General features: G+C 42.5%; 1 protein-coding gene across 1 annotated transcript; it reads left to right on the top strand.

Annotated features, from left to right (window-relative positions):
• On the top strand, positions 1-27,775 carry Nr1d2 (nuclear receptor subfamily 1 group D member 2). The gene is made up of 8 exons (XM_034497590.2): positions 1-323; positions 9,890-10,156; positions 11,874-11,962; positions 15,264-15,408; positions 16,766-17,391; positions 20,107-20,292; positions 23,590-23,800; positions 24,881-27,775. Exons 1-8 carry the CDS (start codon positions 308-310, stop codon positions 25,075-25,077), a joined length of 1,737 nt encoding a protein of 578 aa, XP_034353481.1. The 5' UTR covers positions 1-307; the 3' UTR covers positions 25,078-27,775.

Below are 27,775 nucleotides of genomic sequence, written 5' to 3'. Positions count from 1 at the left end.
GAGGAGAGGAGGAGCGGGCGGAGCTGGAGGTTGGAGCGGGAGGCCTGAAGAGGAGGAGCGGGCGGAGCCACCGCACCGCCGGCGGCGGCGGCGGAGGAGGGGGGTGTGCGCGGGTCACATGGTCGAGGAGCCCTCCCCGTCAGCCTCCTTGCCCGCTGCCGAGCACTGCCACAGGAAGCCGCTGCGCCGCACTTGTGCCGTGCGGCCCGCAGGAGCCGCCTGCACCCGGGGCTCATGAGGCGGGCCCGCGAGCCCCACCGCCTGCAGCCCTGTGCGGCGCGGTGAGGGCCGCACCCCGCCAAGCGCCATGGAACTGAACGCGGGTAAGAGCGGGAGGGAGGCTCGGGGCGCAGGGTCGCGTGTCTGTGCGTGTGTCTCGCGTGAGGCTGCTGGGATCCCGCGCTCGGGCTCCCCGCGCGCCGGCCGCCCCCCTCACATGGCCCTGCCGCACGGGCCACGTGCACGGTGTGTTTACGTTCGGCGGCGCGGGCGCCGGTTGGCTGCGCGGGCGGGTGACGCGGCATTACATAATGCGCGCTGGGCGGTGGCGGGCGGAGACACGTGAGGCCGCGCGGTGACCCACATTCCCCGGGGCCGGAGGGACACGTGGGGGCGGCGCCGCCGGGGAGACCACAGTCAGCGCGAGGCCCCGCCCCCGGAGCCTCCGCTGTGACGTGGCCGAGGTCCCGGGTCTCCCGCTGCTGCCCACTGCGGGGCCCGCTGCGCATGCGCACCCACCGCAAGTTCGGGCGCCTGTCCCGCCGCAGTGCGCGCTGCAGCCGGCGCGTCCCGGGGTGACCCCGGCCGGGCTGACCTTGCTAGGCAGGGAGTGCGTGGGTCGTTCTGGATCAGAGGCTTGCGGGAGTCGCGTAGCACCCTCCGGATGGACGGCGGATACAGAGCAATCCGCCTCCAGGGGGATATAGCTCAGAAGTCCTTTCAAGCATGGAGGGGAGGGACTTTTCTGCATTTGGCTCACTGTGATCCGAGGGCTGGTGATTTAGGATTTTAGAACCTTACATAAAACTTTTATTTACGTTAAAAACCCTTTAGCTTCACGCCCAAGAGTTTGAGGCAGATGGACGCAGAAAGTTGCAGGCGTGGGCTGCAGGGTGAGATCCTCACTCAAAATGCCAAAAGAACAGCAGCAGCAACAACCCCCCTTTTTTCCCTTCAGGACTGACTTTGAACCCTAAAAGGAGATATTACATTTCTTGCAACATGGTCATATAATACCATCTTCCCTGATTTGCTTTAGTCGACCCCAGTGATAGCCCTTATACCCCAAGCAAATGTTTTCATTTTGAATTTTTTGAGTTCTTTGCACTTTAAAAAATCATTCCTGTTCTAACAAATGTTTTATGAAATTTTAGACCAATGATCAAATTAATTTCGTGACTGTTTTGATTACCTATAGTTCTTAGTCATTGCTGCATATAAGATACTCAGTCATCATTCATTGGGGTGAACCTTTTTTTCATTCGAAATTTAGAGGTTGGTAGATTGATTCAGCCTGTTCTAATCCTGCCCTTCACATGGATTCTTCAAGTTTTGTAACTTCATAATGTAGTTGGGTCAGGTGGGTTAGGTTTCTCTAATTTGAGCCTTTGGAGGATTATTGCTTGTCTTGATTTTTGGAGCCACAAAATGGTGAACATTTTCTCGGGTGGCTGTTAACTGCTTCTTTCCCCCATTTCCAGTTCTTACTTGCTCCTTGCTTGGTGTTTTCTAATACTGCTTAACTCCTGTTGCCCTCTGTGATGTAGGAAGTGAGTAGACTGCTGTGGAAGTGGTTGGGCATTTTCCATGGTTCATGTTGGGTTCTGTGCTTTGGACCCTGTTGCAAATTAATTCTTTGCAGCCCCCACCCCCACCCCCACTTTCTCTTTAGCAGATTGCTCTGCTCACTCATAGTAACCTTGGGGGCAGCTAGGAACCTTTTCGTGGGAAGTATTTGAAGCTAGATTTCATCCGTTCAGAAATTGCCCGGTCTGAAATACATAAATTTGCAGTTTAGTCTTGATTTTCCTCTTGTTCATTTGACAATGAGTTTAGGCCTGTCATCTGATAGGTTACAGTTTCTGCCACCTACCTTTCAGATGAAGCTGATTGCATTCCTCTTATCTTCCTTTGGACTGTTGTAAACATTACCTTACTGCCAAATTCAGTGGTATCAGTTGACGCTTTGAACCAGAGGTCATTCATCATACTGCCCTATTATTCATGGCATGCTGTCTCTACTCTCTTTGCTTGACTCACAGATGAGAAGTTGACTCTGCATTTTTATCACAGGATTGTGATTGTGTATACTAAATTCTCCAGGTATTATAAAAGAGAGCTCTTTGCAACCATTTCACAACCACAGCTTTGGCTCACATTTTAAACGTTGGGAAAATGTTCCTGTACAGTGTATTCTTAGGTTTCAGTTTGATGGCAAAATATCAGAGGGATATACAAGCAGAGACTGCTGTTTGGAGAGAAGCTGCAGAACAGAGGCACTGGTCATGAGTGGAGTAGAGAATGTTTGAGCAGTTAGTGGGCTGATCGGGCTCAGAAGATAGTTTGGAAATAACATCTACAGTGAAAAGCCCTGGGCCTGTATTAAAAGGAAGGACATCAAAAGGCTGGGCAGAGGAGAGGGGAAGGGAGAGCAATTAAAATAAGGATTACAGCTGGTAAAATAGTTCACATTTTTTTACTTCTTGAGCATCTATTGTACTTGTATCTGTTAATTCTGTTGTTAGTATGAGTGAAATAATATAAAGCACTAAAGAGCTAATAAGAAAATAATTATTAATGTATGGTCATAAAAATTCATTAGTTCTTTTATAATAAGTGATGTAGCATCTTGTAAGCCTAATTGAAAGGGATGAGCCATATAAGATATATAGATCTAAGTCTATGATTTAACTTTGACAAAGTTATGTAATTATTTTACTAGTATCTCATTGAGACAGACATAGAGGTTAAGAGATTGGCTTGAAACCAGTTTTAGGGGGTTCAAAATCTTCCTTTGTTGTTTAACTTTTACATAGGAAGATTCCTCAAATGTGCAGTAAGATGGTGGACAGCTGTGAAGTCATTTTGTTTGTTTAGTGTCCTTTTCCGTACTCTGATAGCTTGCTCCTAGCATAAAGATGGCAGAGTTAGTAATTTCCCTGTGTCAGGGCAATTCGTATGCCCTCATGTTAATTCATGAAAGAAGGCACTGTTGTCAGAATCCTAAAAATGAAGGGCTACGTAAATTGAAGTTAAGTAACTTATCCAGTGAGAAGTTGAATCTACAAAGGTCACTTCACGGCTGTGCTGTAAGGAATGTTAGCAGTTCTCACCCTGTGGGTTTTGTTGAACAACCCTTCTGCAAGGGGTTGCACGAATGTCAGATATTTACATTACAGTTCATAACAGTGGCAAAGTTACAGTTACGGTAGTAGCAACAAATAATGTTATGGTTGGGGTCACCACAACGTGAAGACGTGTATTAAAGGGTCACAGCGTTAGGAAGGTTGTGAACCACTGGCTTAGGGGATCTTGAAAGTATAAGGATCTGTTGTGGTCAGCTTGGAGACAATGTGTGGATCCACTCAATAAAGGAGGAGTGGCTGAGAAAAGGGTCAGGTGCCCTGTCAGAGTCCCTGATGTCAGCATTCTGCTTGTTCTGTCTTTTAACCCTGTTATTAGTGAAGCTGGCTTACTTTCCAGACCCAGATTAGCTCTTGGCTTCCTTCTTATAGTGTTTTACATAGAATCCAAAATACTGCTAGTTTAACATATTAAGACCTCCTTTTTGTAATCTTATTTAAAAATACATTCTCTCACAGGATACATCATTTAGCAGTAGATGCCTTCTTTGCTCCTGTTGACCTCTGCCCTGTTCTCTGCTCTTGTGTGCTCCTCAGCCTTCTGCCCTTTTTGTGCACCACTGCTCACAGTTCTCCACTTCATCTTAAAGCTTTTAGGAAGGAGACCAAACTGCTCCAGAGCCCCGGACCCAATTACTAATAAATCAGGAACAAAACTGGAAAGTATAATTGTGACTTGGTAGTAAGCCTCCTTTCTAGCAGGGTGGATAATCCCACAGAGGAGGAAGTGACCCCGGCCTGCAGGAGGGCAGTAACTCCTGGCTTACATGAAGTTGACGCCTGGGTAAGCCCTGACTGGAACCTGGCCCAGCTAGCTCCACTCCCCTTCCAGCTAAAAATAGAGAGGACTGCTGCCTGAGTTAATTTTAGCTCAAGGCTCTAAGAAGTGCATTCTGCTTGTTTCTGGAAGTGTTGGGATTTGCTAGATCAGGGATTTTACATTTCTTGCTTTGTCATCAGAGACTGTGTGCACAAAAAATATAATAACCTCTTTTATGTACACTTTCCTTTTAGTCTTGCAATTACTGGCAGATATTTCTGTTTTATGGGTGATGACTCAGGGTTGATGAGATGGAAGAAACTTGCTTGTTCAGGTCTTCTCAGTAAGTGATTGTGTATTCACTCACTCACTGGATGGCTTGGTGACTTTCGTATCTGGTTCTGCTGCTTACTAGAGTTCTGTGCCTTACTCAGTATTTTTCAGCTCCAGCTTCCTCATTTACAAATGGGCTAATGGAAGTTGGGAAGATGAAATGTGATCTGGAGATTGAGTAATTTTATGGTTGGCTTCAGTGTTGCCTGAGGACTTAAGAGTTTCACTTTACTTTCTTCACAAGAGGAGCTGCTGAGTAAGCTTTACCTTCTAGGAAGTTTCCATTTAGCCTCCACTTTGTTAACCATCTGGTTAGTAGATAGCTGTCTAGAGGAGAAGAGGACAAGAAAATCAATATTGAAGGTCTTACTGGAAGAGGCGGCTGCTTCTGGATGGGTACCAGTGACTTACGACGGTGTTGAATACAAGCACTTGAACTTCCTAAAGACTGGAGATAGATATGAGCTGGATTGATAACAGTTCAGGAAGTTTTCTTATGTTTTATTTTGGAGCTTTTATGGAGGAAGTTTTAAAACTTACCATAGCCCAAGCAGTGCTTTTGGCTACTTTTAAGTAATCTGGATTAGCTCATATTTCTAAAATTTTATTTATTTAGTGTGTGTGGTGTATGCACATGGGCAGAGGTCAGAGGAAGATGCTGACTTTCCTCATTGCTGTCCACCTAATTCCCTTGAGACAGTCTTTCACTGGTCATGGAGCTCAAGAGCTCATGTCCTTCACATAGGTGCCATCACTCCATGCTGTTAACCTGCACACACCTCATTTGGCTGGCTGGCTGGCTGGCTGGCTGGCTGGCTGGCTGGCTGGTTGGCCAGCCATCCTGAGTGGTCCCTTCCTCCCAGTCCTGGGGTTACACAAAACCACACCTGACTTTTTATGTAGGTGTTTGGGATCTTAGCCTTTCCTACCCTGACCCCAGTAAGCACTTTTATGTTGTTCTGAGATGAGCTCTCACTATATAGTCTAGGCTGGCCTTGAACTTAAGAATCTTCTTGCCTCAGCTTCCTGACTTCTAGCATTATAGGCTAAATTTTTATTTCTCAGCAGAGGTACTCAGAAGACCTTGTGAACTTCCAGTGTTGGTCCTAGAAAGGTCTTCAAGAGCCTAGTTTTTATCTTTTACAGGTTGTAGGTATGCATTGAGTGCCCGAGGCTATACTTCTTACAGACACAGAGCTGTGAGATACTCCACTGGGAAAATATTTTTCTTAGTATCCTATTCTGAGCAGAGACACCTGTAAACCCAGTAGCAGTTTGCTAACTGTGGAATTTATGATGTGCACTTAAGCTATTTAAAGACAGATGATCTAGTGATATTCTCTGGACAGAATAGGCTTCAAGGTTCTCATTTCAGATGATTGGGCAGTTGTGCTAGTAGGTTCCAACCTTTGTAATGGCCAGTTAATGCTCCCTCTGTTTCTTTTCTTTTCTTTTTTTTTTTTTTTTTGTTTCAGTTTTGAGACAGACTTGTCATGTGTAACTCAGGATCCCTTCTGCCTTGCCTCTTGAACACTTCTAGGGGTTTAGGATTTAGGGGCATGCTCTACCATGCTCAACTTGCCAGTTTGTGTTTGAACTTTCTGATTGTAGTCATTTTTAAATTTCTATATACAAAGAGCCTGTGAAAGTGTCCATTTCTGAGACCACTTTCTCTAGTTTGGGCAGGCATGTGTTATAAAAAGATGACAGGGTAGTCTAGTGATGAAAAGAAACTCAAAGTTAGAAAGCTTTTCTTCTTATGATACATACCTGGGTGCTTAAAAAATATTTATGCTTGTTTATGTGTGTAGTGTTTGGCTGCACCATGGGCTGGAGGAAGCTAGAAGAGGGTGTCAGACTCCCTGGAGCTGGAGTTATGAATAGTTGTTAGCATCTTTGTCAGTGCTGGGAATCAATCAAGTTTCAATCCTCTTAGCAGCCAATGTTCTTAACTGCTGCACCATCTCTCTGGGCCTTAAAAAAATTTAAGAGCATTCAAATGTGAGTGCCCACAGAGGCTAAAAAGGCATCCCTGGAGTTGGAGTTAAAGACAGTTGGAATCTGCTGATGTGGATGCTGGGAACTAAACTCCTGTCTTCTGCAAGAGCAGTATACACTCTTGACCACTGAACGAACATCTTTTCAGTTTCTAACCCGGGTCACTTAACTTTAAAGTCAGGAATAGTGAAAACCACGTTGGCCGCTACCTTCCTATCAAGTGGTTGCAGTGCTTACTTTAGCTTCTTCATGTTTTTGATGCAGTAGAGCTGGGATGGGCTTGAGAATGTACATTATAACAAGTTTCCAGCCAGATGCTGATGCCACTGGTCTAGAATGATTGGCTAGGGACCACATTACAAGAAATACACAAGTTGTGGGGTGCTAGCTGCCCTGAGGGCAGATGAGAGGCACCCACCAAATAGCATGTGGGTAGTAGGCCTGACCAGGAAGAGCAGATCTATACCTCCAGCCTTAACAGATGTCAGACATAGGTTTAATGGGTGGCATGATGATGGAATTGCCTACATTAATGTGTGTGCATAAATGCATTTGTAATATATAATGTATGCAATTTGTTTGTTTGAGAGAGGTTCTTATGAAGGTCTTCTGGCCTCAATTTGATATGTGCCTGGGGATGACATTGAATTCCTCATTTTCTTGTCTTAACTTCCCAAGTACTGGGAATACAGGCATGTGCCATTATGCCTGGCCTAGTAAATTATTACTTTTGTTTTTAGAAGTGAAGTGTAGAGGTTGGAGAGATGACTCAGTAGTTGAGCATATCCTATTGTACTTAGAGGACCAGATTTTGTTCACGGCACCCACACTACCAGTAACTCTAGCTGATCTGTGCCTTTTTCTGGACTCTGTGGACATCCACACATACTTGGCATACGTTCGTGAACACAAACTCAGGCACATAAGTAAAAAAAAATCTTGTGAAGTGTATGTAATTTTTACATACTGAGAAGTTCCTTAGCCAAGGAGACGCTGTCTCTGTGGTTGTGCCTTACTCCTCAGAGGTTTCCACCCTGGATGTGAGTGACTGGTGCTTGAATCCACATCCAATAGTTGATTTCAACACAATAGATGAAGTGGCTGCAATTCCTATGCCTTTTTTCTTGCCCGTAAATGAAAATATCTGGATTTGGGAAGATTGTTTGAACCTCAACTTTTTGTTGTGTGGCTTATTTATTTATATTGTATTATTCCTACTACTATTGTGTATGTATGTTTGTGCAGTGTGTGTTTCTGTATGTATATGTGTTGGCATGTGCACAGGTACACACGTATGCGGAGGCTAGAGGCTGATGTTTGGTGTGTCCCTTGATTGCTGTCTACCTTACATAGTTAAGGCAGGTGGGTCTTCTTACTGAACTATGTGGACTGTTCTGATTCTAGGGATTCACTCTCTCCTCCCATGCACAGTGATTGCAGGCAGGCCACCATGCCCACCTGGCATCTGTTTTAAGGTGTGTGTGTGTGTGTGTGTGTGTGTGTGTGTGTGTGTGTGTGTGTAGAGTATGCAGGGGTCCCCGTGGAGCCCAGAAGAGAGTGTTGGACTTCCTGGAACTGGAGTTAAGGTAGTTGTGATCAGTCTGATGTGGGTGCTGGGAGCTGAATTCAGATCTGCAGCAAGAGTGAGGAAAGTGCTCTTAATGGCTAAGCATCTCTCTGGCTTTTCTACTTTTCTGCGTCTCTGGGTTCTGGGGATCCGAACTCTGCCTCGTCCTCACATGCGGCACAAGCCTGTGTCTGTGGAGCCTTCTTCTACCTCTTATTTTTTTAAACACAGATCCCCACTTTACAAAAATTGGGCCAAAGAGCTATTATCCTTAGGACATTTTCTTTCTTTTTTTTATTAGTGCTGAGGATTGAACCCAGGGTCTCATCCATTCTAGGAAAGTGCACTATCACTGAGCCATATCTTTATCTCCTACAATTTTTATTTTCAAGTTAATGCTCCCATTGCACTTGAAATTCTCCAGCTCCTTATGTATCATCTAGACTGCTGTCAGGAGCCCCTTGGCTTCCCGCTTATATTTTACAATGCTTGGAATCTGTTAGTCAATGTGGACTTCACAAAGGCAGAAGTAGATGTTAAAAGTATGTGGTGGGGCAGGCTTCATTCCTGTAAAGTGTGCTTGGAATTTCAGCACTGCCCGGATGCTTATAGCTAGTGGAAAAATAGGTGGATGCAGCAGATGGTAGGTGCATATAGTGCTGGAGAAAAGTGACCATTGTCTCTTGTCTCTGCTGTACATTGAGGAACCAGTGACTATTTGATGATGGGGGCAGAAGCACAGCAGACCTTGGCACAGATGAGGACAATTACTTATTTGATCTGGGAAATAAGAATTTCTTATTTGGGAAAATTATATGTTTGGCCTTGGTGTTACTCTTGTAGAATTTTATCTCTTTAAGGGAAGAAGTTTAAAATTACACCCTAAGAATAGTTTTAAACACTGTTTCCCATCATGAGAAGATTTCAGCTTTGCAGAGGCCAGGCCCGTTTGCATTGGGGTTGTCTAGGTTACTTCAATGAACTTAACTGTTGTGTTTTGGGCCTTCTGAGAGGCGCTCTGATAGATAGGGTTAGCATCTTCCTTAATGTTGTTCTTGCACAATTGTGTGTCTTCTGCCACTCTATAACGTGACCTGTAACTGTGTTAGGAGGACATATAGTGCATCTGCACAGAGATGAGTGTACAAGTGCAGTGGTGGGTGGGTCCAAGAGGGAGGTGGTCCCTGGACTCACTAGGGAGTCCTATTTTTAGGGAGTGTCAGGGCAGCAAGAGTGGGAGACCTTGTCTGCTGTTCCAAATGAAATCCCTGTTCCCAATTAGCCCATGTTTCAGCTAAGTGCCTGGGAAGCCAGCTCTGGAGTAATGGGGAGGCTGAGGACCAGTGTAGCTTTTATCTGTGGCAGTTTGCTGGTGTGAGCCAGGAAAGTACTCAAGGTAGAAAGTGGAAAGCCTCAGGTCTGTGTGTGCTTATGACAGACAAGCTACTGAAGGTTTTCTCATGGCCCAATCAGTGGGATATAGCATAACTTTGAACTTTGCAGGAGTAATATGGCACATCAAGCAAGAATCTTTTAGTGTAAACAAAAATAGTGTCAATCACTTTTTGTTTCTGAAATTAATGACATATTAATGACATTTCTTTTTCTTTTTTTTTTTTTTTTTGGTTTTTCGAGACAGGGTTTCTCTGTGTAGCCCTGGCTGTCCTGGACCTCACTCTGTAGACCAGGCTGGCCTCGAACTCAGAAATCTGCCTGCCTCTGCCTCCCAAGTGCTGGGATTAAAGGCGTGTGCCACCACCGCCCGGCAATTAATGACATTTCTAACAATTCAGTAAAGTAGTATATTTATATGAGTAAAAATCAGATATGTGCATCATTTTGTATCTGTCCACTTGCACTGCTTTCTAGGAGGTGTGATTGCCTACATCAGTTCTTCCAGCTCTGCCTCCAGCCCTGCCTCTTGTCACAGCGAGGGTTCTGAGAACAGTTTCCAATCCTCGTCCTCGTCTGTTCCATCTTCTCCGAATAGCTCTAACTGTGATGCCAACGGCAATCCCAAGAACACTGATATCTCTAGCATCGATGGTGTTCTGAAGAGCGACCGCACAGATTGTCCTGTGAAAACAGGCAAACTCGGTACTCCTGGCATGACCAAGAGTCACAGCGGAATGACAAGTAAGTCTGTTAGTATTTTATAGTGTTGTCACTAGTGCAGATGGTCTTTATGTCTCAGGTTTGTTACTTGGTGCCACACTATTCTCTTCTCTCTCTGGTAACCATAGTCAGTGATGAGGCAAAATATCAGTGATGCTTTTAGAAGTTTCTGTCAGGGGCTGGCATGTGTGGTCCTGTGTGGCTGTCTTAGTGTTTTACTGCTGTGAACAGATCCCATGGCCAAGGCAAGTTTTTTGTTTTTTGTTGGTTTTTTTTTTTTTTTTTTTTTTTTTTTTTTTTTTTTTTTTTTTTTTGATTTATTTATTTTATACGTCTGAGTACACTGTAGCTGTCTTCAGACACCAGAAGAGGCATTGGGTTCCATTACAGATGGTTGTGAGTCACAGTATAGTTACTGGGAATTGAACTCAGGGCCTCTGGAAGAGCCATCTAAACTGTTGAGCCATCTCTCCATCCCCCAAGCCAAGTCTTATAAAGGACAACATTTAATTGGGGCTGGCTTATAGGTTCAGAGGTTCAGTTCAGTATCATCAGTGTCCAGGCAGGCATGGTGCAGGAGGAGCTGAGAGTTCTACATCTTCATCTGAAGGCTGCTAGCAGAATACTGGCTTCCAGACAGCTAGGACTAGGATATTAAAGCCCACACCCACAGTGACATACCTCCTCCAACAAGGCCACACCTCCTAATAGTGCCACTCCCTGGCCAAATCGTATTCAAACCATCACAGTGGCCCAACCATTTTTTCTTCTTCCCTTTAGCACACATTTATTGGAGCCTTTCTGCTGGACTCCTAGTACTGAGCCTTGTCTCTGTGGTAGTGTTTGCTGTTTGTGGGAAGGATTTACTTTCATGAAGAAGGAGTTGGGAACATTTGGGATTAGGAAACCCAAGCAGGATTGCACTGAGCGAGTGTAGGTAGAACCGGTCTAGTAGGGCAGGTAGAGAAGGTAGAGAAGGCATGGAGCTTGCCCAGCTCTTACTGATCTGAAGCAGCACAGCTCAAAACCTTTGCTCAAGCTCAGGTTTGTTCAGTACGCAAGCTCTCTTCACTACTTAGATCTCCAGCCTCTGTTACATTTTCTTTTTTTTGAGAAAGATTTACTTACTTGCTTTTTAAATTTATGTGTATGTGTGTGAGCCTAGAAGAATATATGTGCACCATGTGTGTAGGTGTTCTTGGAGACCTGATTAGGCGGGACTGAGTTCCATGCTGTTTTTATCTATCCACATGGGTGCTGGGAGCTAAACCCTGGTCCTCTGAAAGTATTCTTAATCATTGAACCATCTCTTCAGCCACCACCACCCCTGCATTTTCTATTGAGTAATTTCTCTGCTTGAATTCTTAAAATTTTTTTTATCTAGAATTGTTTTTTTTAGTTCTTGTTGCAAGTCTGGTATAAGGTAACTACAAATTTATAAAATTTCCACCAATACTTAAAATTGTCAAAAAATGAAAAGGCCAACTACTGCTGAGGGTACAGTTGGGTGCACTTGCCTAGTGTGGGCAAGCGCCTCTGTGGGGCCAGGGGCTGCGGGGAAGAAAGCAAGACTGGTTTTCCTTTGTTAATTTAGTATAGAGATTTTTTTTTCTTCTGTGCTACAAAGGTACAAGTGTGTTTCAAAGCATTTGCAAATTGAATGAGATAAAATATTTAATTGGAAAAAGCCCTGGAGTGATTCTTTCAGCTTTTTATTTTTTGTCTGTTTGTACCCTAGAATTTAGTGGCATGGTTCTACTGTGTAAAGTCTGTGGGGATGTGGCGTCAGGATTCCACTATGGAGTTCATGCTTGTGAAGGCTGTAAGGTAAAGAAAGCTTTTATTTCTTATTACTAATCTAATTCTGGGAGTAAAGAAAGTGGGTTAGGTTTGTGAATGTCTACAGTTTATTTAGATGGGAGGGGCCCAGGAATCAGCTGTTCCTCTTCAGCTTTTTAAGAGTCTAGTCAATATAAATTTGCTGTCTCAGGTTAGTCACTCAGGGTATGGAGCAGTCAGTTCTGGCTCATTCACTCTCCAGTCAGGTACAGACCTTGATGGTTACGAGAGCCAGACAGATAGGGTGGTGCACTTCCTTGTTGGAGCAGTTCCTTTTTTTTTTCCCTCCCCTTTTGAGACAGAGTCTGAGGTAGTCTAGGGCTGGCCCAGAACTTGCTGTGTATGTCAGTAGAGGATGGCCTGGTACTTACTGTGTGTGTTAGTGGAGTGGAGGATGACTTGGTACTTACTGTGTATAGCAGTGGAGCATGACCTGATACTTGCTGGGTATGGCAGTGGAAGATGACCTAGTGTTTGTGATCCTGCCTCCTGCCAAGGGCTGGGATTACAGGCATAGACACTCTGCATATAAATCAAGATTTGAGTTAGGTTTTAGCCTGTTTGCTCAAGCAGAGCATACCACAGGTGGAGTAATTTGAAAGTGAATTTGCCTCAGAAGTTTGGAGACTAGGGGTTGCTCTCGAGAGGCCTTTGGGCTGGAGGATGGAAAGCACTGAATAGAAACATAGTGCTCATGTCTAAGAGTGTGAGCTTGAGTGTTATAGAAATGAGCCCAGCTCACTTTTTGGTTTTGTTTTAGGCAGGGTTTATTTCTGTGTAGCCATGGAACTATATAGCTATGTAGAACAACCAGGCCGGCCTCAAACTCACAGAGATCTACTTGCCTCTTCTGGGATTAAAGGCGTGCACCACCATGCCTGGCTCCCAATATACTATTCATACCAAACTCACTTTCATATTAACATTAGCCAAGTCAAGAAAGCAGATCACCTGTGACCATGCAATACTGCGTATTGGGTGTTAGTTTTTAGAACATGATCTTTAGGGAACATAGACCATATCAGATCTTATCCTGTTAGGTACTGTGGACTGGTAATAACTGCTAAGTATTTACTTAAATGTGGTGTGCTGAGAAATAATGCTTTTTGCAAGAGGCTGATGGTAAGCCAGCCTGAGCTACTTAGCAAGATCTTATCTCAAACACAAAACAAACAAAAATAAATAACAGCAACAAACAGTAGAATACAAGTGAGTCATATTATTAAACAGAACACACAGGGAAGAGTTAATTTCTAGTGATTACAACCAAAATCTTAGGTAGCCACTTCGAGCTGGCCCTGCCTCCTCACCTACATCCAGGAATCTCACTTAAATCTGACACAACTCTTTCCTGTTACCAAAAAGTTAACAAGATCAACATGTGTTCTTGCTGTTTTCTCACTGTAGGCTAGAGTAGGAATCCAGTTTGGCAGGATGTAGCAGAGTAAATGAGATAAGAAAGAGCAAGTCTCTTCTGGGACAGATCTGAATGAGTTGAGTCTGGGAGTTTTTAATGACTAGTAAGTGTTTTTTTTCTATAGATGTAGATCTTTTCAATTGTCTTAAAGAATTGTGTGTGTATATGTGTATGTGAGTGTGTAATGTGAAGTATTTTAAAGGTAAATTCATGCTCAGCTTACAGCTAAAAAATAAAACAACAATTTGAATAAAATGTATTATATATTCTCTTTTAAAAAATATCTTACTTTTTTATGTTTATTCTTGTTTTGCCTGGATGTATGTCTATGCACCACTTGAGTGTCTGGTGCCCATGGAGGCTAGAAGAGGTGTCAGATGTACCACAAGAGTTACAAATGTTTGTAAGCTGCTGTTTGGGTTCTGGAAGAGCAGCTGGTGCTTTTAACCACTGAGCCATCTCTCTATCACTGTATTGATGAATACAAATAACTGATCAATATCTTGGTGGTATTTGTTTGAGACAGGGTCTTGTGATACAGCCCAGGCTGGCTTAGACTCAAAATCTGCCTCAGCTTCCCAAGTTATTGCTATTACAGAGGTGTATCACCAAAACATTCTAAATGCATAGGGGCAGTGCTGTGCTGGGAATGAAACCCAAGGTCTAACACAGGTTAGGCAAATACTCTACCCCTGGTCTACCTCATAGACTCCAGTACCCTCTCTTTATTTGTTTTGTTTATTTGTTTGTTTTTGAGTCAGGGTTTCTTTGGGTAGTACTGGCCTTCCTGAAACTTGCTCTATAGACCAGGCTGGCATAAGTCACAGAGATCCACCTCACCTGCCTCTGCCTCCAGATTGCTGGGATTCAAGGTCTGTGCCACCATGACCATGTCCTCAGTACCTTCTTAAAAATGCATTTTTCTTAGCTCTTGCATATTTAAACCAAGTGTATAGTATCACAGCAGTAAAATGCAAAAGTGTTCTATCTGGTCAATATTTAATTAAGATGTATCATGTAAGTCAGTTATAATATTAAGGGGATAAGCAGTTTGAAGTGATTTTTTTTTTTTTTTTTGAGTTGTTTTTCTTGAGTTTTCTGTTTTTCCTGGGAACATTGAGCTAGGGGTAGACGAAGACCTGGCATAGAGCATATGCTAATGGTTTATGTAGTCAAGATAGTTGTTTATAGTCATCAATCGGGGAACCTTCTTTCCCTGGATCATTACCTGGATGTGGGCATGTGCTATAACATGTGCTGCTTGCATGTGGCCAGGGAAGTCTGGCATGTGTGTCTAGGTTTTGTTGGTGTCAGCAGAGAATGTTCCAGAAATGACCAAGCTCGGCTATTGTAACATAAGGTTCTAGTGATAGAATTTAGCTACCAAAATGTCAGCTTTTATGTTTCAAAAGTTTTGAAAGCTGGATATGGTGGCACATGCTTGTCATCCCAGCACTTGGGAGTTAGAGGTACGAGGATCAGTAGTTCAAGGCTACCCTGAGCTAATTGACATTTATCCACCACCACCTTCCCCCAACCCTGGGGAAAAAAAAAAGAAAAAAATAAAAGTTTTGGAACTTGCTTTCAAGGTAGAGCTTGTGACTGCCACTGAGTCTAGCAGCAGGAGTGCTTATAAACAACAAAGGTCCTTTGGGGCAGCACAGAGAATCTTCCACAGGAAGAGAAATTTAGTTTGTTAAGTGTTGTATCTACTGATTGATACCAGTAAGGATCCAGCTAACTTCTTTGTCAGGATTTTTTTTCTTTGATATAGGTCTAGCTCCACATAGACTAGCTTGATATGGGAATAGTTTTTGTGAGGACTTCACATGGTTGTTTTTACATGGATGGATAAATCTTCCTTTATTGTAGGGTTTCTTTCGGAGGAGCATTCAGCAAAACATCCAGTACAAGAAGTGCCTGAAGAATGAGAACTGTTCCATCATGAGGATGAACAGGAACCGGTGCCAACAGTGCCGCTTCAAGAAGTGTCTGTCTGTGGGAATGTCACGAGATGGTATGTGCCCAGTGCAGAGTGTTTGCAAAGTGTGAGATTGGTCATTGAGCTGTCAGAAGTTACCAGGGCCTCTTTAGTTGATAAATACAGATTCAGAAAGCACATTGTAACCTCCTGTGGATTTAAACTCATGATGGTGAAATGAGTGCTATTATCTCAGAGGCAGCTGTTGGCATGGTTGCCTTTTATATTGCTTCTTATAAACTGACTCACATTTTTTCTTTTCTTTTTTTTTTCTTTTTCTTTTTCTTTTTTTTTTCTTTTTTTTCTTTTTTTTTTTTTTTCTTGTTTTTTGTTTTTTGAGACAGGGTTTCTCTGTGTATCCCTGGCTGTCCTGGACCTCACTCTGTAGACCAGGCTGGCCTCGAACTCAGAAATCTGCCTGCCTCTGCCTCCCAAGTGCTGGGATTAAAGGCGTGTACCACCACTGCCACATTTTTTCTTAAATGACTTTTTTTTTTCCCTGAGACAGGAGTTCTCTGTATAGCCCTGGCTGTCCTTCAACGAACTTTGTAGACTAGGCTGGCCTCGAACTTAGAGATCCTCGTGTCTCTGCCTTCCAAGTGCTGGGATTAAAAGGTGTGTGCCACCATTCATGACTTTTCCTAAATGATTTTAAGTTTTCTTTTTCTGGGGATGAAGGGCAAGATTTATTTGGTATAGAACGATGGCTCAGTGATTTAAAAGCACACCCTGCTCTTGCAGAGAATTCAGAGTCAATTCCAAGTACTCACCAGGTGGCTCACAAGTGCCCGTAACTCCATACCAGGGGACCCTGATGCTTTCTTTTAGCATCTGTGGTGTACAGTATGTGCAAAAAAAATTATATGTGTGTGTGTATATACATACACACACAGGCAAAGTACTGATACACATAAAATAATATACATATATTTATTATGTAGTATATAATCATCACCTTGGCTCAGGTACTTTTACCTAATGAGCTGTCTTCTCAGCTGTCTTAATCTTTTTAAAAAAATTTTTTTTGAGGTAAGGTGTCACTGTGTAGTCCTGGTTGGCCTGGAGCTGACAGAGATTGTCCAGAGTGATGTGTGGTTTGCCTAGCTTTTGTAAGGTGCTGGTATGCTTTATATTGAATTCTTATATTTCTATGTTTCTTAAATTTTTGTTTAGGAAAAAACTCGACATGTTTTTCTTAGCCTTGTTTTGGAAAATTTTCTTTCTCGTTTCTTTTACTGAATCAGCACCCAAGTTTAAAAAACCTTAGGCTGAGGACTTGTAGATATTCTCCTCTTGTATGACAAGAAGCATGGCTTTCAGAGGTAGTTTTGTCATTGTTTTGTACGTGCAGAGCTTATTAGCATATAGACACTAACTAACTTTCTCCTCTTAGCTGTTCGGTTTGGCCGGATTCCCAAGCGTGAAAAACAAAGAATGCTAATTGAAATGCAAAGTGCAATGAAGACCATGATGAACACCCAGTTCAGTGGCCACCTGCAGAACGACACCTTAGCAGAGCAGCACGGACAGTCAGCACTACCAGCTCAGGAGCAGCGGCGGCCCAAGTCCGAGCTGGAGCAAGAAAACATCAAAAGCACCCCTCCTTCTTCCGATTTTGCAAAGGAGGAAGTGATTGGCATGGTGACCAGAGCCCACAAGGATACCTTTCTGTATAATCAGGAACATCGAGAAAACTCATCTGAGAGCATGCCACCCCAGAGAGGAGAACGGATCCCCAGGAATGTGGAGCAATATAATTTAAATCATGACCATCGTGGCAGTGGGCTTCACAGCCACTTCCCCTGTAGTGAGAGCCAGCAGCATCTCAGTGGACAGTACAAAGGGAGGAACATAATGCATTACCCAAATGGGCATGCCGTTTGTATTGCAAATGGACATTGTGTGAACTTCTCCAGTGCTTATACTCAAAGAGTCTGTGATAGAATCCCAGTAGGTGGATGTTCTCAGACTGAGAACAGGAATAGTTACCTGTGCATCACTGGAGGGAGGATGCATCTGGTACAGTGAAATCGATTCTTTGCTCGCCTTGTATCAAGGAAAGCTTGGAAGGTTTTCTTTTGGGGGAGGGGCATGCTGAGTTGGGAGGTGGGTGAGAAAGCCCAAGAGATTTCTAGAAGCCTCTTTGTGTAGTATTTTTAGTGAAATATTAAGCAGTGCATGAGGAGTAACTTAATTTCACACAACAGTAGGTATGAGCTTGTACTTTAATTGCTACTGTGGGTTAAGAGTTGTATAAAATATGATGACACGGAATTGACCCTATAACTCCTGGAAGTGTCTCTGGACATGTAGGTAGTCCAGTCAGTTAGTACTTCATCAGCTTTGCCGTTTCTCAAGGGCCGACCTTCCAGCTTCTCTCATTTTTTTTTTTTTTGGAGAGAGGTTTTGTCACTCTTGTGGTGGGGACAGTTTTGGCTTTGAGCTTCTGGGTTCAAGCAATCTTGTGGATCATTGGGACTTCAGGGTGCGTCACTGCCAAGCAGAGAGGTTTTACAAGCCATAATGATGTAGAAAGAGCTTTGGACATAGATATTGTATCGTTTGAGAATTAAGATGTGTGTGTGTATGTGTGTTTGTGTTTATTTATTCAAGATAGGTTTCTTTGTGTAGCTCTCACTGTCCTGGAATTCAGTCTAGACCAGGCTGGCCTTGACAAACTCAGAGATCTGCCTGCCTCTGCCTCCTGAGTCCTGGGAAGGAATAATTTAATAGCTTAATTTTTAAGATTTTTATCCTGAGATCAGTTAATATATCATTCAAATTAATTTCATCAAGTTCAACATTCTGCACAAAAATACAGTGTTTATGGTCAGCCAGAATTTCATCAGAACAACAGTACTCCGTATGTCATTTCCAGTTTAAACCATGAGGTCTTATTGGTGTAGTGCTTGCTTTCAGCTGCCAGGTAATTAAAGTTATTTATTTTTTATTTTATTTTTTTAATCTTAAGTCGATTCTATTACAGTCTTCATGTTGAGCTTTCCTTTGTCTCTTGCCAGCGTCTGAGGTCTGAGGGTGGTCTAGAAGGTGCCTTAAATTTGGTGGCCTCCGGGTGCTTAAGGTGCTTCAGGGTCTTCCTCCAGGCACTCATAGGCTTTTTAGGTGCTGGTTTCATAGTAATCTCCAGGCTTAGGAATCCTTTCATTGCTCCATTCCTATGTTCAATGGAAATTGAAAGGCTAGCTTTACTAATAGACTGTGTTTCATACCTTTTTAGTGGTCCTGCAGCTTCTTTGGCTTCCTCAGCTCATGTTTAGAAGGTGAACCTCATGTCCACAGTCAGTTTCCTACTTGCACAGCTGGAGGTCCCCGGTCTCAGCATTGTTAATGAGATAAAGGATCAGAGATCCTTTTTTCCCCTAGTAATTTATTATTTTCTTTCACTTTATATCCTTGTCATAGCTTCACTCCCTTTTCTCCTCCTGGCTCTGCCCTTACAAGTTTCTCCTCCTATCACCCTCCTTTTCAGAGAAGGGGAAGCACAACTTGGGACATCTAGTCCCAGCAGTGACCCTCTTAAATTGTAGTATCTTATACTACCTTTCTTTTAGAACTTGCAAAGTTTTTGTTTATTGAGAATAAATGAGCCCTGAAATCAGAAGTAAATAGAGGTTTGTGACCTCACTCTGTGTTTGGATAAGGCACTGAGCCTTTCAGAGGATCATGTACTCGGTGGTTATGGGCTGAGATGCAGCTTTGTAGTGGAGCTCTTGCTTAACTTGTGCCAGAAGACTCTGATTTCATCTACTAGCAGAGAAAAGGCAAAGATTATATTTGATTATAATTGACCATAATAACCAGGGTGAGAAATAAATCTGTTTTAAAAACTCAAGGCACTGCACATGTGTGTAAGGTGGCAGCTATTGCCCATGCAAGAGGTTTTCCAAGTTCTTATGCAGTGTTTTTCCTAGGTTACAGCCTACAGTAGGTCCATAGCTCTTTGAATTAGGTTGCCATGAGGCTTTTAAAAGCACATTTGAGACAGAGTCTCAAGTAGTCATGCCTGGCCTGGTACTCATAGAGATCTGCCTGTCTCTGCCTCCCTAGTATTGGGATTAAAGCTTTATAAGGCCTTTAAAGTATACAGGATATACGATTTCTGTTTGACTATTGTTGCTTTTTGTTTTGAGATAGGGTCTTACTACATACTTCTGTTGGCCTTAAACTAAAAGTGTGTACCAGTTTATCTTGAACTCAGAGATCCTCATGCCTTTTCCTCCCTTGTGCTGAGATTAAACTCACGTGCCACCATATCTGGCTATTTTAACTTTAATTATGAGCATGTATGAGTGTGGGTATGTGCACATGTGTGAAGGGACTGAAGGAGGCCCCTGAAACTTCTATTAATAGGCAGTAGTGAGCCTCTGATGAGTGTGCTGGGAACTGAACTGCAAGAGCAGTATTTACTACTGCTAAGCCGTCTCTCTCCAGCCTGAATATGTGATTTGTAAAGCCCCCATTTTAAAGTATTTACCCACCTTTCATTGGTTAGAACACACACATTTTCTTATGTACATTGAAGATATGTAGCTGTACTTACTGTGGCGAGAATTCCTGTGTTGAGGTGAGATGTACTCAGAGAAAGGGCTAATGGAAGACCTTGCCTGGTTAGGAGTTATTTCATGTTGTGGTTTCTCATGATTGAGGTGACACTTTGGAATTCTTTGCCACCCTTCACAATTTAAGAGTTTTCTTTTATTTCCTGTAAATTAGGTTTGTCCTATGAGCAAGTCTCCATATGTGGATCCTCAGAAGTCTGGGCATGAAATCTGGGAAGAATTTTCAATGAGTTTTACCCCAGCAGTAAAAGAGGTGGTGGAATTTGCAAAACGGATTCCTGGCTTCCGAGACCTGTCTCAGCACGATCAGGTCAACCTGTTAAAAGCGGGGACTTTTGAGGTAAGTTTTATTTATCCTGACAGTTGATGCAGAGCCATGTACTTAATTATTTTTTCTTCTCTAAATAAATGTTGATAGTTCAGAGTCTCAAATTAACAAAACAATAATACCTATCACAGGGTTCCAAGAAAGAAGGGACAGGTACATTGATCTACTTGGGACTGGAATGTTCATGCTATGACCCCAACATGTGAATTACAAGTTCTGCTGGTAGTTTCAGGCGTAGATGTACTGGTTTTTGCTTAGTGTGACACTCAAAAGCTGAGTCTAATACTTACTATATTGAATACTGAATAAATAGAGTGGGTTGGGTGCGACATGATGGTATACGCCTTTAGGCCCAGCTTTTAGGAGGTAGTGGCAGGTGAATCTCTGAGTTCCAGGCAAGCCAGGGCTATATAGTGAAATCCTGTGTCTCTAAAACAAGCGAAAGTGAGTACCCACAAAACCCAAGAAAGGAGACTAGCATATATAAGAGTATAGAATATTTGAGATAAGGTCTTGAGTAGCCCAGATTGCTTCAGTTCCCTCTCTGTTGTCTCCCTCCCAGTTGATGAGTCTGGGGTGTGCCACTGTGTCATACTTCTACCACTGCTTTTTCACTCTTTGCATCCCAGCTTCTCTTGCAGAGGTGCTTTGTGCCTGTGCTTAGACTGCCATGCCTGCCCCTCATGTAGGTGGCCTGGCCAACTGCTGCCTCCCAGTGGTGACTTAGAGGTCACTTACACATAGCTCTGAAATTTGAGGGGACAGTAAGAGTTGAAAATCTAGTGGGCTAGACCTTTAAACTCTGTGCAATGTGAGAGGGGACCAAACATACGTTAGACTCTTTCCTCCTGATGAGTCGTGCAGATTTAAACTATCAGGGTACTCTTGGTGTTAAGTGCTGGCCTTCATAGAACGTGCTTGGCTCGAGCAACCTCTGGTCTTTGCTCACTCTCCTAGGTCTCCTTTCTTCTTTTCTTACGCAATTTTCACATGTGCCACAGAAGACTTTGCCTCAGCCTCTGCTGCCTGGACTATCAGGACTAGAACAGAGAAACACCATTTTGATAATAAACCATCTCTAGAATCATCAAGTAACAGCTGGGCCTTTCAGTTTAAAGGAATGCAATGAAACATAGGTTTTCAAGTCAGAGGGTTCAAGTCAGTGGCTGATGCAGTCCACTTGTTTTGGGAGAGAGAATTCTTGCCCAAAGGTGATTAGTGTATCATACTTAGGATTTCAACACAAGTCCTGGATTTAATGATTTATGTTCTTTCCACCCTATGACTGTGCTTCAAAGTAATTAGCATCATTATCAGAGGAGATTCCACTTCATTTTCGGTTGTCAAGGCTTTTGGGTTGTCACTTTTGCTTGGGTCATTGTAGAAGACCAGTGTTGCCCAGTGCTCTTTCAGAGGTAAGAGAGGCATACAGACAGCATTGATGTCACAGACAGGTGTGGATGCATGCTGCAGTCCTGTGATACGATCAGTCAAAACTGATGTGGCCTGAGCAATAGTCATGGGTTGTAATGGCTGAAATAGAACTCGTCTTACACCATAGACACCTGAAACATGCTTCAGACCCCAGACAGTTTCATGAATGTCTTTGACTAGGTCCATTTTTTTTCTCTCAATAATTATTTTTTTATTCTCTTTTTATATCCTGATCACAGCACACACCCCCTCTTCCCAGTCCCTCTCTAACAATCCTGTTTCCTCATTACCTCAAAGGGGAATTCTCCTTGCATATCACCCCACCATCACTCCCCCCCACCCCAACTGGTTCCAGCAGGACTAGGCACATCCTCTCCCAGTGGGCTCAACCAGGCAGTTCAGGTAGGTGGAAGGGAATCCAATGGCAGGGAACAGAGACTAAGACAGCCCCATCCCCACTTCACGTGGGGACCCACGTGAAGACCAAGTTGCACATTTGCTACAAATGTGTAGGGGTCTAGGTTCAGCTCCTGTATGCTCTCTGGGTGGTGACCCAGGCTTTGTGAGGCCCTATGGTCCCAGGTTAATTGACTCTGGATTGATGTCCCCCTCCCTCCTCTGGAAGGTCCTGCCTGGCTACAGGAGGTAGTCATTTCAGTCTCTATATTCACCTGGTAGGAGTCTCAGCTAGGGACACCCCCATAGACTCCCTATACCTCCCTCTCCTATCCAGGCATCCAGCTAGTCACCAAAGATGCCCACCACTGATTCCCATTCTCACTCCCAGCCCTCTCCTGCTCCTTGTCTCCCAACACTGATTGCCATCCCCATTACCCTCCTTAACCCCTCTCCTACCCAGTTCCCTTTCTCCATTCACATCTGATGACTGTTTAGTTTCCCCTTCTGAGTGAGATTCATGCATTCTCCCTTGGGCCTTTCTTGTTACTTAGCTTCTTTGGGTCTGTGGATTATAGCATCATTATCTTGTACTTTATAGCTAATGTCCATTTTTAAGTGAATACATAACACACATATCTTTCTGTAGGACACATTTTTTCCCCCCTTCCCTTCTTCATTTTGCTCCGGCCCTGCTCATTCTGGCCTGTAGGCCACATTTGTTTTTTTTTGTTTTGTCTTTTTTTATTGGATATTATATATTTACATTTCAGATTTTATCCCCTTACCCCATTCCCCCCACCACCCAGAAACCCCTTATTCCATCCCCCCCTCCTCCTGCTTCTATGAGGGTGTACCCCTACCTACCCCCTACTCCCACCTCCCCCCCCCCCCGAATCCCCCCCTCCCCCAGTGTTCAGCCTTCATGTGACCAAAGATCTCCTCTCCCACCTATGCCTGACAAGGCCATCTTCCCCTACATATACAGCTGGAGCCATGGGTCCCTCCCTATGTGCTCCCAGGTAGGTGGTTTAGACCCTGGGGAGCTCTGGTTGGTTGGTATTGTTGCTCTCCTCATGGGGCCATCAACCCTTTCAGCTCCTTCAGTCTTCTCTCTAACTTCTCCATTGGGAAACCCTTGATCAGATCAATGGTTAGCTATGAGCTTCTGTGTAGGCTACATTTTTAAACTCAGTGACATCATTGCTCACTTTAATTTTATACTTTCATTTCTGAATCTTTGTTTATAGGATTTAAGAGTCTTTAGCATCTTGCCATTTCTGACTGGACTGTGTTTGATGTTGGGATGTTTATTGCTTTCATGGAGAATTTGCCTTAAAGTGGTTCTAGAAATAAATTCAATTTCCTTTTCTATAAAGTTTCTTTTATATATAGGATGTTTCTTAACTGACTTCAATAGTTACATCTTAGTTTTCTCAATGAACTTCTTCAAATACTTTTGAATTTTCTGCCTTTCAGGTTTTAATGGTACGATTTGCTTCATTATTTGATGCAAAGGAACGGACTGTCACCTTTCTAAGTGGAAAGAAGTACAGTGTGGATGACCTGCACTCAATGGGAGCAGGGGATCTGCTCAGCTCTATGTTTGAGTTCAGCGAGAAGCTGAATGCCCTGCAGCTCAGTGATGAGGAAATGAGCTTGTTCACAGCAGTTGTTCTGGTGTCTGCAGGTAAGCAAGCAGAGTGCCTAAAGTCTGCTCATGCTCACTGGTAATCCATCCTTTTGCTCTTCAGATTCCACATTATGTTAGAGAAAAGGGTTGCCCCATGTGAACCTAGTATGGGTTACTGTCTCTTTGAATGAGTGACCAGGGTGTTTCAGTTCATACATGGTGTTTCCTCATGAGTCACAGTGATGGTCCCAGTTTCTTGTATTAAGGTTGTAACAACTTTCTCATGGGGTATCTCATTCAGATAGGAGCCATTATGGTGCAGATTGTTCCTCTCAATGGTCAAATTTTATTCATTAGATGGCAGTTAGTAAGTTTAGCCCTTTCAAGAGGAGAGGACAATACAATGTGTCAATACTAGGATAGGGAATCTGCTGTGCATGGGAGTGTAAATGTAGTTTGTATGTGGTAAAGATATATTTCTGCACTACATTGTTTTATTTCGCCAATTAGAAGCAGTTGAAGTTAGCATCAAATTTAAAGAAATGAGAAACTCTGGGTTGGCAAGATGGCTCAGCAGTTAAGAGCAATGACTGATTTTCCAGAGAATGAGGGTTTGATTGCTAGCACCTACATAGTGGCTCATAACCATCCTCCAGTTCCAGAGGATCCTGCTTGGCATCAGGCATGCACATGGTGCACAGACATACTTATAAGAAAAACACCCAAACATGTTAGAAAAAAGAAATCCTAAGGCTAGCCTTGAACTCTGAGATCTGCTTGCTTTGCCTCCCAAGATTAAAGGCATGTACGTCATGCCTGGCTGAGAATTTTTTTCCCCCTCAAGGCAGGGTTTTTCTTTGTAGCCTTGGCAGTCATGGAACTTGCTCTATAGATCAAGCTGGCCTCAAGAGATCCACCTACCTCTGCCTCCTGAAGGCTGGGATTAAAGGCATACACTACCATCCCTGGCTTGTTTGTTGTTGTGTTATTGATAGTACTTTAGCTGAGAATTTTACATACAGTTTGTGTATGTTGCAGTGTATAAAACCCTATTTTAAATTTGGTAGAGGTCAGTGAATAAGTAATCATTTATTGCTAATATGTCTTCCCTTCATATTTCTCTCTTCTCCCCATTAGATCGATCTGGAATTGAAAATGTCAACTCGGTAGAGGCTTTGCAGGAAACACTCATCCGTGCACTAAGGACCTTAATAATGAAAAACCATCCAAATGAGGCCTCCATTTTTACAAAGTTACTTCTAAAGTTGCCAGATCTTCGATCTTTAAACAACATGCACTCTGAGGAACTCTTGGCCTTTAAAGTTCATCCTTAAGGCCTTTGAACATAAACTGATGCTAATGTACATTTTATGCTGAGATGTTTATTTATATGTGTATACCATATTGTGGAAATAGAAAAAAACTTAGTGCCAGGTCCTGGGCTGTCTATGTAGTCAGTCACCAGTAGCTGTTTGGATGAGAACTCATTGTCTTGTTAGACATTCCCCCCCACCCCCTGTAGACCAATCAGCTGTGTTGCACTTAGACTGGAGAAGTTACACTGAATTATAATCACACTGAATGTTAGACTTTTTCATCTGCCAAAGCCAAAATACCATTTGGTCTCCCCGTGGTATAAATCCAGTGCACGTTGCAGATATAGGAGGACTTAGACATTAACCCTTTGTGCTGAGATTCCGTTGTACCACAAGACTGAAATGTGGTAAGGGAGACTGAGAGTCAAGAGGTCTTTATGTGCTTGGATTTTGCTCTGCCACTGTCAAAGTACATAGCCCTGGCAGTCCCTGGGTTGTGGAAAAATGATAATTGATAGTGTCCCCAATGTCCTGCCTCAGAGAGATACTGAAAAATGTCTGTAAAGCATCTTTACCTCTTGGGAGATAGGCACTATGTAAATAAGGTGAAGTTTTTATTATAATTGCTCATAATAATAATCTTGTCTTATTTCTAAGCATTTCTGGGATACTTTGACAGTCCACACCAATTTATTCAGGGTTCATCCTCAAGTGGGTACCCTACTGATAAACACATATTCCAGGTTTATGGACACCTCAGATAGTATGTGTACATAGTGTGTATGTGAATATAATTATATATAAAATCTTACTTCACAATATTTTAAACTGTGAAGAACTTTATCATACAATAAACTTAAACAAGAGGTGTCAAGGACCCAAATTAGGTGCATTTTACCTGTTGCTGCTGATGTATAACCATTGCTTTAAGATGTTTAGATGGTAGAACACTGAAGTTAATGCTCTTATTTTTGTTTAAGCAACATTTAATGTAAAAGTGTGATGAGCAGTCAAATCCAGATTTCAGAAAAAACATGTATTTTAGAATACATCTTTGATGCAATCTGCAGTTGAAAGTAATAGATGTTTCAGCTTTCTACCTTGTGCTATTAATGGAGGTGGTATTGCTGCCTCTTACCTGCAGCATGTGGATGGCACATTTGGATTCTGTGTGGAGGATATTTTGTTTAGGAAAACTTTGTGATCTGTTGGCATGTCTGTGCCAAGTCCACTTTTCTTTTTTTTTCCCCCTAAATAACACTACAGAGATTTTGTCAATTTAGATTTAATATAATTTGAAAAAACCTTTTAGTAAGTGACCTACCTACAGGCTTAGAGATCATGGTAGGAAAGATAGCCAAAGTTGAAGATCATGAACAACACCCCCTGTCCCTCCCAAAGTAGCAATTCATATTTTGGGGGTAAAACTACTTTCTCTGTAATGCTAGATTATGTGAAATTGTAAAGACATTAAGAACATTCTTTATTATTTAAAGCCTGTTACTTTTATGACGTAAGCAGAATGCCTTATTTTGTAGTTTTAATTTGTTGCTACAGGATTTGAACTTCTGTAGTACAGTTAAGAGAGCTTGAGAAAGATAAACCCCTGTTGTCAAAGAGGAAAGCAGATGGTATGTCTGTCATACAGTAGGGACCATAACTGCTGTTTACATTCAGTGGGTATGGCTTTCATGGGATATACAGCTAGGTTTTGTGAATTCTTTACATTATAGCATTATCCTTTTATATTTTTTTCTAGAATAAACAAATGCATAGTTTTCTTCTATGGGGAATAGAGAGCTTTTTTGAAGTAATACTGAAAACCTCAAAGGTTATGTTGATTCTTCATTTTTGCCTTTTACATAAGTGTCTTTATAACATGTATCTTTAAAGCAGTTAAGTCTTTGGAAATATGTAACCAGAACTGTTAGTATTGCTTGTAATGCTTTAGTTAGGGTTAGTATATACATGTACACACCTGAATATAAGCATGTAGATTTGCATTTTGTCTCGTAAAATTTTATTTCAATAAATTCTTCCTGAAGTAATGGGAAACAAAATCCATAGTTCATATGCCACATATAGTATTTCTGTATTTGAAAGTAGCCCAAAGATGAGCATTCTAATTCTAAAATGAAACCAGCAGCCTCATACAAGCACATTCTTTGATTGAGTCATGGTCTAACAGTTAGTAAATGACATCAGCCAGGTAGGGAACTTCTGAGTCAGTGGGCACTGTTGATAATGAACAATGTACTGTGTGGATTAAACGACGCTTTAACTCTGACTTTATGTTTCAAGGTTAAAATATGGGCATTATCTCACCAGACTTATGGGCATTATGTTAACAAGATGAACCATTTTTTTCCTGTGCTTTTAGTGTGTCTTTACATGATGTGAGAGAGGATTCCAGCTTCCAGAGAGTAAACACTGAGGGAAAAGAGAGGCATATTGGTATAACGCTTGTTCTCATTGTAATGGTTAATTGCAGATAAAAAAATTTTGAAGAGTATTTCAGTAGATTAGTATATAGATTTCATATCTACATTGTAAGAAATTGCCATTGTGATTGGATCAGAATTGATGTGTGTTATGTAAACATTGCAAAGCAAAGCTGCGAGAGGATCTCAGATAGATGTATTCCTGTGCAGGAGAGCAAACACCTGTCTCAGTTGTTCTTTATCTTTTTGCAATATAAAGTTTGCTGAATGTATAA

Source organism: Arvicanthis niloticus, chromosome 3 (assembly GCF_011762505.2).
Source record: "Arvicanthis niloticus isolate mArvNil1 chromosome 3, mArvNil1.pat.X, whole genome shotgun sequence".
NCBI lineage: Eukaryota > Metazoa > Chordata > Mammalia > Rodentia > Muridae > Arvicanthis > Arvicanthis niloticus.
Note: the sequence above shows the minus strand (reverse complement) of the source record. Positions and strands in the feature narration are given on the sequence as shown.